Raw genomic sequence first — 16,196 nt, forward strand, 5'->3', positions numbered from 1 at the left:
TCAAAACTAAATAAATACATTAAATTCCTGGATCAAAATCTCCTTACTGTGACGATTTCACTAAAACACTAGTAGACATATTCACTTTAAAAATATTAAGAGTCTTTAAATATTTTCTTTTAAATTAAAATAAAGTTTAACTGATAACTGAAAAATCTAAGTTGTATGTATTCATGAGTTACCATGTGATACATGATTTCAATATATACATATATACATCACATAAAATTTAAATGAGTACTCTTATCTATCCCCCTTATCTCTTTATCAGTTCTTTAATGTACTAAGATGTAGTTGGGCAGAATAAGGAGCCCTGGTGAACTGTGACACACCAGGGTGTCTATAAATAGTGACTGCATGTGGTTTATTTCAAAAATACAGGAAAGGATTTTAAATATTTTCCCATAAAGAATATTTTAGCCAAAGTGTTATTTTTGGAATGAGACTATAGCTCAGTGGTGGAGCATTTGCCTAGTATGTGTAGGTCCCAAAACTACAAAGAAAAATATCAGAGGTTATTTGTATAACTTGGTAAGTATTTACTAAAAGTCCCATGAAGGTACTTCTCTTATCTCTTATCAACTATCAAGGCCTATTTTAGCATTCTAATTTTTATTGCTATGCATGTGTTTGTGTGAGTGTATGCCTGTGAGTCTAGATGCCTTTGGAGATGAGAAGAGAACGTCAGATGCCGTGGAGCTGGAGCTACATATGGTTGTGTGCCTCCAAACATGGATACTGGGACCTGATCTGGGTCCTCCGGAAGAACAGTGAGTGCTCTCAGCCGCCAAGCCATCTCCCCAGCACCCACCAAAGCCCATTTTAAAGTGTACCACAGTACTGAATGAAAGGATACATTTTAATGCCCTCAGAACAGAACAGATGATTCCCAAGGAGAATCCAGTACATATTACCATTTATTACATAATAAGTGTACCATCTCAAATCGCTGAGAAAAGAATAAATTATTCAGAAAATGGTTTTAAGATACTGACTAATCATCTGGGAAATTCTGAATTATTTTACACCTTACAATGATTGATGCAGACCCAAGACAGTTAATAAACTGTTAAAAATAAACTTTATATGGTAATGCTACAGAGAAATATAGAAATATAGATTAATATTTTTCTGTTCTCAGGGTGAGAGGGGCTTTCCTAAATATACATGAAAAGAACACATAGCTAAACTTGAGACATTTTATATCATGGAAATAAATCTACATGGAAATATAATGAGCGAAACTGAAAAATAAACTGCAGTGTGAGACAATGTCTGCAGTGCATACGGAAGACCACTGCTTCAGTAGGACAGGGAATTTTAAAAATAAATAGGAAATGTATATGCAGGGTAAAAAATGGGCAAGGGCATGAACTGACCATGCACAAAGGAAAAAGACAACAGAATGGGATGAAAACAATCTCCCCTAGAGCGTATATGCAATTAGAACAGTGATAAAAGTGAATGCTATTTGCCCTTTCAATTTGCTTTTCCTTCCTTCCTTCTGTCCTTCCTTCCTTTCGTCCTTCCTTCCTTCCTTCCTTCCTTCCTTCCTTCCTTCCTTCCTTATCTCAGGCAGGTGTTGAATGTAGCCCACTTCCTACCTCGGCTTCCTGAGTGCTGGATTTCAGGCATTCAACACCATGCTTAATTAAATTTGTTGACCTCAAAGGATGCAACGCCACAACTCCAGCACAGAAATCACCTGTCCAACTAAAAAAATGGACAAAGGCATTTACTAGATCTTTGCCCAAAGAATATATGCAGATGACTTAGGAAGACAGGGAAGGATGCCGAGGTTGGCCAGACATTAAGAAAACAAAAACTGATATCACAACAGAATGCTGCTTTAAATAGGTGAAGATCACCACCAACAACTAGATGTAAAAATACTGGGCGATGGCAAAGAGCTGGAGAAACTGGCTCTGTTGTGGACTACCGAGAAGAAAGTGGAATGACGATCCCTCAGCACACGGAGCATGAGGTTCCTATTAGTTGCACCAGTTACACTTCTGGTTGTATGGAGAAGAAGAAGAAGAAGATGAATAGAAGAGAAAAGAATAGCAGATTTTGTCTGTCCCATCTCATAACAACATTATGCACAATAGTCAAAAGGTCAATGTAGCACAAGCCTTATTAATACAAGAATAAATGTATGTGTGTGTTAGAAATAGAATATTATTCAGCCCTCAATAGAAGGGAATTCTCACAACATGACACAACACAGAGGAACCTTTCTGGCATCATGTAAGAGAAATATGCTGTTCACAAAAGGGTCAATGATGGAGGAAGGTCATTGGTTAATTATAATAAACCAACTGCTTGGCCTCATAGCTTTGAACATAGATGGGAGGAGTAAACAGAATAGAATTCTGGGCGGAAGAGGAAGTGAGGTCAGACTCTGCTCTGCTCCCAGAGAGAGCCGACAGCTCGGGAGCAGAGACGCCATGCTCCGCTCTCCCAGGCAACTCCAACCCAGGATGGATGGAGGCTAGAATCTTCCCGGTAAGCGCACCTTGGGGTGCTTACACACATTACTAGAAATGGGCTAGTCCAGGTGCGAGAATTAGCCTGTAAGGGCTAGAGTTCATGGGCCAAGCAGTTCTTAAATGAATACAGTTTGTGTGTTGTTATTTCGGGCATAAGCTAGCAAGCGGCTGGGGTGTTGGGGATGCAGCCCCGCCGCTCCTATTTCAACAGATGGCGCCCAACGTGGGGCTCGAACCCACGACCCTGGGATTAAGAGTCCCATGCTCTACCGACTGTGCTAGCCAGGCGGCCGGGGTGTTGGGGACGCAGCCCTGCTGCTCTTATTTCAACAGGTCAATGTTACATGAGATGCTCAGAATAGCCACAACAGCTGAAGGTATAAGGAAAGTAGGTAGAGTTGTTGTATTTTCCAGGAATTTAGGGGGAGATGGGTGCTAGATAACCACTGTTGACCTACTATAGAATTTCACTGAGGAAGTTTTAGAGATTGATGGTTGGTGATGGTTATACAACCATGTAAATACATACGATGGCACCAACTATACACTTAAAATGGCAAATTTCATGTTCTGTGTTTTATCATACATTCTAGCTTTGGCTTATACTTCTACATCACAGTCAATTATGGAAGGAAGCTAAGGCAGGACCTCAAGTAACTGAAAGAGAGGCCATGAAGGAATACTGCTTACTGGCTTGCTTCCAGCAGCTTGTTCAGCTAGCTTTATTATATAATCAAGGATTACTTGCCCAGGGGTGGCACCATCCACAGTGGACTGGGCTCTCCCACATCAATCATGAATCAAGAAAATGCCACACAGACTTTCCCCAAGGCCAATCTGATGGAGGCAATTCATCAATTGCGAGTCCCTCTTCCCCGGTGACTCTAATTTGTGTCAAGACTTGAGTCAGTGCAACACTGTAAAAAACAGTAAAAACAAATCTGGAGTGATGGGTTTTGGTGATTGTTCTTTGGAGGGTAACCTACAGAAGAAAGAGAAGATGAACCCAAAGCAAACTTATTCTCAGCTCAGGATGATGGGGAAGACAGCTCAGCTTAAACTTGAGGTAGGCACAGTTGATGATGAAAAAATATTTCTCACAGATGTCATTATCATGGGTTTTCCTTCACATAGACTCAAGGCTCAACTCTATGTTAAAACAAATTGGTTCTAGGAATCCCCAAATTGGAAAATGAACAAATTCACTTCTCAGAGGACTTGGAACTCAGGAGTGGGAGATATTCCTGGAAAACTGCATATTATAAACTCCATTCTCTCAAAATAGGCATAAACAGGTTTTCTGCAATCCCCATCAAAAATCCTAGCAGGTAGTTTTGTGATTCTAGAACTCATTCTAGAATGTGAAGAGCCAAAAGTATCCTTCCACAAGTCAGTTTGATAAAGCAGAGTGAAGATCAAACCTTCAGGGCTCAGTCTGTCAAAACCAGAGAGCTCCATGATGACGAAGCCCTGACACTTGAGGCAGGGCCAGACTTGGGTAAAGACGTGACCTTTATGTATGCACAGGTGAACTGTTCAGGGCGTAGGTGGTAGGTAGTATAGTCATCATCAAGTCTTGATCTGTACTTTATACCATACTAACAAAGAAACCACCAATAGACTTTAATCTTTGCCTAAAAGCCATGCGGATAGCACTTCTTGGATCAGCCATGGAGAAGATCTTCATGATTCTGAGTACTCACACCCAGAAAAAAAAAAATGGTTTAACAAACTGGACCATATTAGACTGAGACTTTCTGTTCAGAGGAGCTGGAAAGATGACTCAGTCAGCAAAGCTTAGGGACCTGAGTCCCATGCCCAGCATCCATCCATTCAAAATAAACAAGCAAACAAACTAAACACAGTGTGGTAGTGTGATACTTGTAATCTCAGCCCTGGGGAAGCAGCGACAGGCAGATCCCTGAGGCCCACTGGCAGCCAGCCTAGCCTACATGGTGAGTGTCAAGCTAGTGGGGGAATCTTACCTTCTAAAAAACAAAGGTGGCCTCTTCCCTGGGCAGAGACTATTTCTGCTCTCAGCATTCCTTAGCTGTGTGGAGGTCTTTGTGTAGCTTTGAGGTCTCATGAGTATTCTCTGTCCCTATTAGCACATTTTTTGGTGATGTTCTTGTTCAGCTCATACTTAGGCCATCAAGTATGCAGTTTCTGACATTCCTAGGAGATATAACCTCACCACAAAAGTCCCCGATCCTCTGGCTGCCACAATCTTCCTCTTCCCTCTTCTGCAATGATTCCTGAGCCTTAGGCACAGGAGTTATGTTATAGATGTATTAGGGCCTGACTCTACAATTTAGATATACACATGTATGCATGTAATAACAATTTATGTAAAAAAAAGACCATGAGTTAGAATGTTAGCAAGGAGGGTCTGGAGAGCAGAAAAGGAAGGGGGAAATGATGCAATTATATTATAATCTCAAAAAATGTTTTAAAAAGATGGATAGTAATCGAGGAATGACTCCAGAGGTCCTCTGACCTCTATACCCAAACATCTATATAGACAGACTGACACACACACACACACACAGAGGGAGAGAGAGAGACAGACAGAGAGACAGAGAGACAGAGAGAGACAGAGACAGAAGAATTTCTACTAAGCCACAAGAGGCCTTTTTTTCAGAGTACAAGAAAACGTGTGCATTACATCTATCTTTCTCGTACCCAGAAGATATAAAGGGCTCCAATAAGAAGGAAGTCAATCTAACAGAAAAGTAAATAAGACGTGTGAACAACTATTTCACAAACACATATATGCTAATAACCATATGAAAGTCCACTGGTTTCATTGGCCATTGAGGATATCACAAATTAAAACATTCTGTGGTGCTAATAATCACCCATGACACAGTTAAAACATCAGACAGACAGACAGACGATACTGAGTGCTGGGAGTGCCGAGCGACTCACCTGTCACATGTTGCTGGCTGGGACATGTACTGGTGTGGCCACACTACAGTACAGTATCTACACATGTATCTACACACACTATGATCAACAAGGCTGCTCGTAGGGATAAGCTTAACTGACTAGTTCCTGTACATCCCAGAGGGTACGCACAAGAATGATCATCCCAGTACAGTTTCGAGCACCCAACAAAAGAGACCACCCAAATAGCTCTCATCAGTGAAGCGGGTAGACAAGCAGGCTCTCCTCTCACAATGGATGACACACAACACTCAAAGTGAAAACATGGCTGCAGAGGTGGCCCCACATAATGCAGAGTGGAAGAACCAAGCAGTTAAGTGGGTCACACTGATGGATGCAGTGGTCAAAATTTCCAAAACAAACAAATATAATTTACTTAGGAGTGAGGAAATTGCTCATCTTTGGGGGCGGGATGACTAGAAGGCCGCATGCAGGATATGGGACATTCTAGGATATGAGTCACCTTCTAATTTCTGATTTTCATAATGGTTAGCCACAGTCAAGAGGGGTTTTTAAAATTCATTGAGATATCCTTTTTTTGCACCTTTTATTGGGATGTTATATTTAAATGAAAAGTTTGTTACAAATGAAAGGCCGACAGAGGAGTTCTCAAGGTCCCCATGCCAATGAGCATAGAACGGCAGGCCCAGGAATTTCTCATGAACTGCATCGAATCACAGATAGGTGCAATGCTTATGCATCAGGGTGAAGGTTTTAATATTTTTCAAATGCGTGAAAGCTGGGAAAGAACCTAGATGTGAAAAGCAAATGGAGCTGATAAAATCAAAGTGGACGAGCAAGGAAATGAATAAATGGAATATTATACCGATGATTTCAGAGGGTGGCAGAGTGTGTCCCGAAACAGGAGGTGGAGGAACAGGCCTAATGTACAGGTGAGAACAGTCTTCTCCAGTTTTATTTTCAGCGTGTATCAACCCAAGAAGGGAAATGTACTTCAAAGAAACAGAACAAAGACATTGAACAATCCTTATCTCTGGGTGGATGTGTGATGTGCTTACTTTTTTCTTTAAATTCTTTCGCTTTTCCAGTTGTCTGCATAGAATAGCCTTTATTTTTCTATGCATGGATGTGATGTAAACAGAGATAGAGTCAGTTCATCAAACTAGCTGCTTCCAAGTAATGCTTTAAATTATTTAGCAACATGGAGAAGTACAAGAAGGCCACCTCCGCAAAGACATTTCTTTGGTCCAGTAAGAAATCTGTAGAAGACAAGAGATACAAATGCTTCTCTCTTGGTTGGAGTGGGAGGAAGGCAGCAGAGGACGTAGAAATTGCGCTTTTGGACGTTCTATAATCCTTAGAGTCTAGAACAGTCCAATGATTGCAGAAGCATTGAAAATTGCGGTGATACCTGTGATTCAGCTGGGGAGGTAATGCCTGCCCTGGTTTCCCCAATGACTCAAATGCATTTTGCTTTATCCTCTTCCTTGGCGTAGAAACCGAATTTCTTGTCTATCATCAAGGGAAGCCATGGCAGGAACTGAATCAGAGACCTTGGAGGAACTTCGCTCCCTGGATTGCCTCCTCTGGCTTGTTCAGTTAGCTTTCTATATAGCCCCGGCCCACCTGCCTGGGGATGGCATCATGCCCAGTGACTGGGACAAGTAGTCATTAAGAAAACGCCTCACACACATGACCTCAGGCCACTCAGACCTGAGTGGTTATTCAGCTGAAGTTTTTTTTCTTCCCAGTTGACTCTAGGTTCACGTTGACATTTGAAGCTAACTGTGACACCCTGGCTTGGAGTTAGTGAGCTGCTGGGCCTGTGGTCAGAGAGGTGGCAACTGGGAGGAAGCTGGAAATTTTGTCTCTTTGGCCTCAAAGCCTAAGATAGTTTTGCACCATCTGGTTGGGGCCTTCAGTCACATCCCTGATGGCCGAAAATCTCACATTTGACCCTTGTAAATAAACTTCTATGCTGTTACCAAGTCAAATGGGAAAAAATTCAGCTATTGGGGCAAGGTTTTTTTTTTCCCTTTGGTTTATTGATCTCTGTCCAGCACCCTGTAATTAAACTAGGCTATGGTCTTTTTGGAACAGTTAGTGGAAAGATAGAGGAGGGGACACACATTAGTGGCTTTCAGAGTTTTCAGTTCAACTAATGGAAAGAAAAAAAAGACTACAATTACATTAAACTTCATGACTACATGTGTTTACAGGAATTGGCTCTGAGGCTCTGAGGAAATCATGCCGGGATCCAGTGTCAAAGACTGGGTTCTCAGCTAGGAGCACAGCCAACAGCCAATAACGACTTAACTAGCTGTGCTGTATCATCTCAGCAACTTACTGTCCTTCTTTAGAGCCTCATGTGAGAGGAGAGAGACCGAGAGACAGACAGATGGGGGTGGGTGGAGACAATACAAGAACACCAGAGCCTTGAAGGCCATGTGCTCTCAGGAAACTTAGATAAGGTACATTTGCTTTCCCCAGGGAACACATGTACCTGTGAGGTCTCAAATGTTGGCTCTCTTTACTCACAGATTTCCCATAATGCCTCTGAAATACCCCATTGCCTCTCAAAATCTGTAGTATATGCCCATGGGATCCTGGGTTTTCCCATAGTCCTTATCTTTTAGACATGTAACTTGAAAGATTCTCTGGTAAAAGTATCTGATGACCCAGAACTTGCATTAAGATGGCCCTGTGTGTGTGTGTTGGTGATAGGGCAATATGTCAAACATATGAGCCAATAACCAAGGAAGGTGATTGGTTAGATGTCAGGGCACACAGAGATGAGATCCTGCTCCACCTTGTCTGAAGGACAGAGAGTCTGAGGTTATTTTTGCTCTTTCAAAGTTGTTGACAACAGGTTTGGCTACAAAACAAGATATCCTGACCTTAGGCGTGGTTACTTAGTGCTTTGGACATTAAGATGGCCCATAGATATGGATTCACTTTACCATGACCAAAGATCAGAGAATTTAAGCCTACTTCTGCTCCTTCATTTAAAATATGCTCACCTTACTAGACCTGGATGGAGGTGGGTGGTCTTTGGACTTCCCACAGGGCAGGGAACACTGATTGCTCTTTGGGCTGACAAGGGAGGGGGACTTGGTTGGGGGAGGGGGGAGGGAAATAGGAGGCAGTGGCGGGGAAGAGACAAAAATCTTAAATAAATAAATAAATAAATAAATAAATAAATAAATAAATAAATAAATAAAATAGGACACAGGGAGTGGCTACCTACAGAGTACTTGGTCTAGGGGCGTATCCTGCCTGAGACACCAAATGCTTTACTCAGAAAAAGTAATGACCTGATGTCTCAAGTATTGAAGCAAACAACTGTTCTGGTTGTCCTTGGTGTCATGCTAAAGCTGTCTTTTGCTTTCTTGCCCCTTTTGTATTGTGGTATAAAAGTAAAAATAAATGCGGGCAAACTCAGAACTCAGAATTCAGCATCCAGTATTCGCTGAGTTGCCTTCCCATTACTATCCTGTGTCTCTGTGTTTCTTTCTTATCTCTGTTCCTCCTACCAAACATTTCTATTCCTCATGCTCCTACCCTAGAACTTTCAAGAGCCCGCCCTGGCTGTATAGCTGCAGAAGTCACTGCAAAAGGTGACTTACGACAGTTAGATCTATGATGGCTCTTGACACTGTCTTCCTTTGTGCATTTTGAGATTTCCCATAAAAACAGCATTACACAATACTAGGATACAAATGTTAAAACACCTGGAATAAATGTTCTCTAGTGTTTCTAATTTCAATGCTCTGTAATTTAGCTTTCCAGGGAAGCTGAAAAGAAAATGAACTTTTAGAGACACCGTGTGCCCTTGTGTATGTTCGGTGGGGTGTTGTGTACTTTATATGCCCAGACACTGTGTGCATGTGCTTGCTTCTCTGATGCCATAGAGACCTCTGGACTATGTCTGGTGTGTCCCATTTTCCAGGTTAGATAATTAGATAATGCACCTAATTGCTGCTATATATGTACTTTGGGGTGAGAAGGAGCAAATACAAGGATGAAGAAGCCAAATAAGAGCTGTCATCAACCATTTCTCACAACAACGTGACTTGGCTTAGTTACATGCTTTTGAAGAGCTGTGGATTGAACGTAGGGCCTTGAGTAAGCTAGGTAAGCGTGAGCTACATCTCCAGTTCTTCATTTCTTCCTTTTCTGTGGATGTTTGTGCATGCACAGGTACACACACATATGTGAATGAATACATATGTGTGCTTGCATACGGAAGCCAGAGGAAACCTTTAGGTGCCATTGCCAGGAACCATCCACCTTGCTTCTGGAGGCAGAGCCTCTCGTTCTAAATGTGCCAAGTTAGTTTAGGCTCGCCGGTCATTGAGATCTACAGATCTGCGAGTTTTGCCTCTCTAGCACTTAGGATTACAAGCAGGCACCACTATGGTTAGCTTTTTAAAGGCAGGTTTTGGGAATCGAACTTGGGACTCCATGTTTGTGTGGCAATCACTTTACCAGTTCTGCTGCCTCCCCAGCCCCATTTCTTAAGAATACATGACTAGGTTGGCAAGGGATGAAAGCACTTGTTTCTAAGCTCGGCCATCTGAGTCCAATCCCCAGATCCCCATATGGAAGGACAGACCTGACTCCAAAACACTGTCCTCTGATCTTCACACACATGCCTTAGTATGTGCAATGCTGCAAGGGTTTGTACCTATACAGAAACACATAAATAAACACTAACTAACCAACCAACTAACTAACTAACTAACCAACTAACTAACTGTAATTAAAAGACTATAAGCAGGTGTGGTGACATGTGTTTGTGATGATGAAGAAAAAGAGGAAGAAGAGGAGGAAGAGAATAGGCAAGACATAATGTGTTGCCAATGACTTCTCGGTAAGGCTCTGATCTATAGACCATCAGGAGAAAGGGGTGATGTAAACAATGCACAAGCAAATCAAAAATCCTGATTCCATGGTCGAGTTGCTGGGATCCTATTCTTGCCACTCATGGAGCTGCATGACCTTGGGTAGGTCACCTATCTTTCCAGAGCTTCCCACTATTCTAGCCGTGAAATGGACATCACAGTAGAATCTTCTAGTGTTGAAGAATAGGGTTGTATCTGACTAGAGGGAGCATTTAGTGGACACTCGCTGTTGTCCTTGCCACTAAGTAAGCGTAGAAATTGATGGAACCAGGGAAGGCAGAGAACAGAGTGCTGTCTGGGCTTGTTTCTGAACTGTCAGTCAACGGTTATTTTATTTTTTTCTTTATCTTTCTCCCCTGGACTTTTCAAACGGCTAGTAGTTGTTACACCTTTATTTAAAAATTCTCCCCCTGTCTCTTTCTTTCTTGAGACACATCTCATGTTGTTGCCTTCTTACTTCTGCTTCTCAGTTGCTAGGATGACAGGTCCATGGCCAGCTAAAACATAGCTCTTAAAAGTAATTTTAATCTCTGAGGGCCAGTAAAATGGCTCAGTGGGTAAAAGCACTTGCCGTAAGCCCCATGACCTGAGTTTGATCCCTGGGTTCCACACGGTGGAAGGAGAGAACCGATTCCTGCAAGTTGCCTTCTGACCTTACACAAACACTGTAGCAAGCTCATGCCCACAAATACATTAAATTAATAAATATGTGTAATGAAAAATTAAAAATATATTAACAACAAAAAGTCTTTTCAGAGAAATTTCAATGCCCAGTAGGACCTCCACTATGCATATTCCAGGTGATATTTAGAAACTGTGTTTAAGTGCCATATCATAATTGTGCTATATTATGGAGTATATATTATATTTCTGATATATGGATCTGGGATTTAACATAGCTGATAAACATGTCCATTGTTTAGTTTACTTGGCATTTTTGGGATCTACTTGAAATCTATCTTTTTGCTTATATTGAAATGTGTAGATACTGACCAATACAACCACTTCCTGGAAGAGTCCAGCAGAGAGCCATCCCTGTTTTGTCTGTGTCTTCCCAGCAGGCTTTCCCCTCTTCAGGGTGCAGCCTCTTAAAGGCCAGTGACATTCACTGTATACACTGATCGTCTCCCCAGCTCATGTTCCAAGCCATCTGCCCCTCAACACTGCTCCTTCCCATCAGCAGGCCAACCTATTTTGAGGAATGTGAACCCCCTTGATCGAATTATGAATGGAACTTTGAGAAGAAAAAAAAATCACATCCATGCGTGCTGTTTGGTATCTAGTTTCTTAGGATTCACTCCTAAGCTCATCTCCACTGGCTAGTCGGATGCCCTAAACATCAGTGGCAAACTGAGGGATGCAGAGGCACACAACAGGCACACAGATGCCTTTGAGAAAAATGGACTTCTACAGACCTGAAATCGTAAGCCAGATAAATTGGTGGGTAATTACGGCCATTACATAGAAGGTTTTTGCTTTGCCAAATGATTTACATGAGGACATCTATAAATAGCAAGCCCATGCTGTGTGTTTGAATCATGCCGCTGTTTTACCTAAAGGCTAAGACCTTTCTAGAACACACCTATTGCAGGATGGCAGGCCCAGTGCACTTTCTCTCTTGCGCTGAGTTACACCATCTATAGAATTCCAGATCACCTCTGAAATGGCAGCCGGCCCTCGGCTCTCTAGGACTACTGGCCAATGATCGGCAAGAATGAGTTCCTTTGGGTACCAGGTAGAAGAGAGGTGCTGTGCACAGGGAACCCGTTTTGAAAAGGATCATCTAGTGTGGTGAGTCCCACTTCCTTAGCTCACACAGGGACTGGAAGAGTCTGTCAAGCCACTGAGACAGAGTTAGGCAATCTTACCTCTTCCTCAAATGGTCGTGTCTGCCTTTCCAACTGGATTTTAGAGAAGTTGCCCCTTGCGTCCAGATGAGATGGCTAGAAATTACACGGGGGCAAAGATTTTGGTCTTAGACCACCATCTCTCTGTTGGCTAACTATCGACACTAAAGTGTATACTGCCAACATGACATCACATGACATCCATCACGAGCACCTCTTGAGCTGTGATGCCATCCAAGGTGGCACAGCAAGTCCACAGGGTCCCACTTTTCCTCGCTCTGGTCTGCCGTTTAAACAGGTGTCCCTTTGCATCATAGGGAGCACTCACTCCTGCGCCCCCCACCCCCATGCCACAGGTAATCACAAAGCCCCTGCATTGCCAGGAACCTCCCACTTAAAGGAATCTATGAAATTAACTGCAACTTGATCTTACGAGGTTTACTTTCCCGGCGGGGTTGCCATTTGGCTCTGCACAGTTAAGCAGCCACACTTTACTTGGTTCTCTTCCAGTTTTTCCAAACATGTGCCTGGCACCCCACGCAAGTTTCAGAGGAAATATAAAAGTGACAGAAGACGTGCTGCGGGCTTGGTTTTGTGTATATGTGTTAGTGTGACTCTTAAAAAGACAAGTGTTAAGTTCTACAGAGTAGCAACTTCTACAAGGGGAAAACTAACTTTCTTACAAATCCAGACACTTCTCTTCACCTAATTTATTTCTTTAAACTCTTGGAATCTGAAGTTAGAGATAGGGAGGCATCCTAGTAAGGGTCCCACGTTGTGGGCTCAATGCCCAAGTTTTCTAAAGGAATATTCCTAGGTTAACACTGTCTTTTTGCCCCCAGAAGCTATCAGAACCCACCCACACTGGGGATACAAGCAGGTTTAGGGCACACATCATCCTAAGTCCCTCTCCCGCCCAAGGAAGTCATTTGGGCACTGGGGTTAGGGTGAAGTGCCTGGGCTCCTAGGGCAGAGGCACGGCAAAGGTTTGTATCTGGGTAGCTGGCTTAGCATAGCTGTAGCATGAGAAGCAATGGGTCCTGCTGGTTCCAGCTCCCTTGACATGGGACCCCAGAGGAAAGGTGACAGAGGGAGAGGGGACTCTGTGTTTCCCCAGGGCAGGCGCAGGCACCCTACCTTGGATTCCAGGCTGCTAGTGGACGCAGGAGAGGGCGGCTGCTCTGTGCCCGTTGCCTCACCGGTCAGCCCGTCCCCGCTATCCTCGCGGGCTCCACTCGGAGGGATCATCGTGGCCTCAGGAATAGTGCTGGGCTCCTGCGGGGAACCTCAGGCTCGCTCGCCTTTGCGCTCGCTCAGTGCCGGGTTCCTGGGATGTCCATCCCGCCAGGCGGCGGCGTGCGCCCTGGGGCCTTGCCCGGCCGGGTCCTGCCCACCTCCCGGGCCTCCGCCCCGCCCCGCGCAGCGCCCGCGGCCACCTCGCCCGAGATCGCGCGCGTCGAGTCGTGACTGCCGCCCACCTCAGCGGGCGGGTGGGCCCAGGCTGGCCCCCTGGAGGACGGGAGGCGGCGGCTCGGGGCGGGGCTGCGCGGTCTCCGGTGGGGAACCCAGGGCGGGCGGGGGCCGCGCCCACCCCGACAGTGCCGGAGATCCGGAGTTCCACACGGGGTCTGGTGATGTTATTCTAAGGTAAATGCTCGGCAAACCCTCAAGAACAGAAAGCTAGTCCAAACAAGTGCTACGGGCCACTTTCAGCAACCCCCTCATCCCTGGTCCAGAGAGTGAAGAGAGACGTGGTGGCCCTTAGCTTAATTTATAGTTCGGTGACAAGCAGGGACCAGTGTGGGCGTCCTCTGACCCGTGGGCACTGCAATTTCCGATGTTCTGCCTTGTTCTAAATCAGGCAGATAATACGCTTGGTGTATGGACACCTGATCCCCAATTTCTTCTGCTGAGCCTCACAGGCTCGCTATGGGTTTGGCACTGTCGCTTCCATTTATAGACGAGGAAACCGAGGTTTGAGCCGGGTTGCTTAAAGTCAGTCACTCAGCTATAAATGGCAGAGCTGGGACTTGGGAGTGTTTTGGGATTTTCAAGTCCACGCCATTTGAACTGTGGAGCCTGGAAGCTAAGCCAGGCTTAGAATTGAAGAGGAAACCCTGGGCTGCGGGGATGTGCTTGTGCTTAAGGCTCGCGTAGGGGCGAAATGGACTGCTCTACTCAATCTCTTGGCAACACACCCTGAACATCACTGGACCAAGGCACAGAAATCCGGTTTGTTTTACACACGACGGAGTATGTAGCCCAAGGGAATACTCCAAAAATTTTAAAAGCCTATCCAAAATCAGTACAAAACTTCCTCCTTATATTTATCTCATCAAAAAAACTAAATTTGTCACTTGTAGTTAGAATATAGAGTAACAGGAGTCTTAGCGATATTTGCATATGCACATATAAGGCCTCATTCCTTTTTACTGTCCTTTGTGGCCTTCCTTCAGCTCACCTCCAAAATCACCTAATGTCACACGGGTGTGAAAAGGCCAGCCTGGGATAAGTGATGAGTTCTAGACTAGCCTGGGCTACAGAGTAACAACTTGTCTCAAAATGGAAAAGTAAACAAAATGAAACAGAAACAAAAGCAACCCTAAAGCCAAACAAACCCCACAAACCCTCTGTGTCTCAGCCCCAGCCCCTTTGGTTAGCATCTAGGGTCCCTGGTGTTCTTCCACCAATACTATTCCCCTCTGCTGGATGGAGATGAAAGTCTCACAAGTCGACATTACACCAACCACCAGCTTTAGGCAGAGCTCAGAGGGACGCAGTGCTGTATAGACAGATCTTGGGCTGTGCCTGATTTGTGGGAGATTGTTTACTAGGAAATGCTACAGCGTGAAGAAAACATCAGTGATGTGGAGAGAGAGAGAGAGAGAGAGAGGAAGAGAGAGAGAGAGAGAGAGAGAGAGAGAGAGAGAGAGAGAGAGAGAATGAGACACATACAGAGAGGGACAGAGACAGAAAGACAGAGGGAAAAACACAGAGAGACACAGAGAGAGACACACACACAGAGGCATACACTGAAATGCACAGATACACATATAACACACATAGGGAAAGACAGAGTAGTACACACACACAAACACACAGAGACTAAGACAGACACAGAGAGGGAGAGAGAGGGACAGAAAGAAATATCACACTCACACACACACACCACATACACACACACACGCAGAAGGGAGGGAAATCTTTTCTATGTCTTACAAGTAATAGTTGCCTGCCTTTGGTTTCTGGAACAAAACCAAACCTTTGTTCTTGTGTTTTTCTCTAATGAATTTTTCTCATCTCATTTTTTTGTTCTATTATTCTTCAACATATCTCCAAGGGTTCGCTACTTGCCTTCTCCCTCCTTAGTTCATTTATCTCGCCCAGGCTTCCAAATCAGTGCCATATTGTCATGGTGCCCTTCCCCAAGTAATCAGTGGCAAAGTGGGCAGTCCTCTGACTAGGTGTCTTAGGATTTCTGTTGCTGTGAAGAGACGCCATGACCACGGCAACTCTTATAAAGGAAAGCATTAATTGAGGTGGTTCATTTACAGTTTCAGAGACTTAGTCCATTATCATCATGGTGGGGAGCGTAGCAGCTGGGAATATGGCAGCATGGTGGCAGACATGGTGCTGGAGAATTCTACATCTTGATCCAAAGGCCACAGGAAGTAGTATGTCTCACTGTGTGTGACTTGAGCAATATGAAATCTCAAAGCTTGCCTCTGTAGTAACACATTTCCTCCAACAAAGCCACGTCTCCTAACAGTACCACCCTTTACGGGAGGGGGGATTTTCCTTCAAATAACCACACTGGGTGAGAATTTATGCCAGGGAAGGAATAGTGTCCTGTTCACTTGTTTCTCTAGCTACTAAATACTCTGTTGGTTACAAGGATGTTGGCAATAGTCATGAACTCTAAAACTGTCCAGTGTTGGTAACCTCATGACCCTAGTTTGAACAGAGGTCTAGGATACATGTGGGAAACAGTGAGATTTAAAACCAAATAAGCTCAACCTGAAGGATTTTGCCTTTCTTGGCTCAGAAGA

General features: G+C 44.1%; 1 protein-coding gene and 1 non-coding gene across 3 annotated transcripts in view; both read right to left on the minus strand.

Annotated features, from left to right (window-relative positions):
* Stac (SH3 and cysteine rich domain) overlaps nt 1-13,755 on the minus strand; it is a 119,530-nt gene extending 105,775 nt beyond the window's left edge. The window contains exon 1 of one of the 2 annotated variants that reach the window (XM_050139666.1): nt 13,285-13,755. In XM_050139666.1, the coding sequence (XP_049995623.1) occupies nt 13,285-13,395 (111 nt within the window). In that variant the 5' untranslated portion in view covers nt 13,396-13,755. The remainder of the gene's footprint in view (nt 1-13,284) is intronic. The other variant, XM_050139667.1, reaches the window with a different exon arrangement.
* Trnak-cuu (transfer RNA lysine (anticodon CUU)) lies at nt 2,705-2,777 on the minus strand. Its single transcript has one exon. It is a non-coding gene; the product is annotated as a tRNA-Lys (tRNA).
* Nucleotides 13,756-16,196: the final 2,441 nt, after the last annotated feature.

Source organism: Alexandromys fortis, unplaced genomic scaffold (genome assembly GCF_014885135.2).
Source record: "Alexandromys fortis isolate MF-2015 unplaced genomic scaffold, M_Fortis_MF-2015_v1.1 scaffold_36, whole genome shotgun sequence".
Classification (NCBI taxonomy): Eukaryota; Metazoa; Chordata; class Mammalia; order Rodentia; family Cricetidae; genus Alexandromys; species Alexandromys fortis.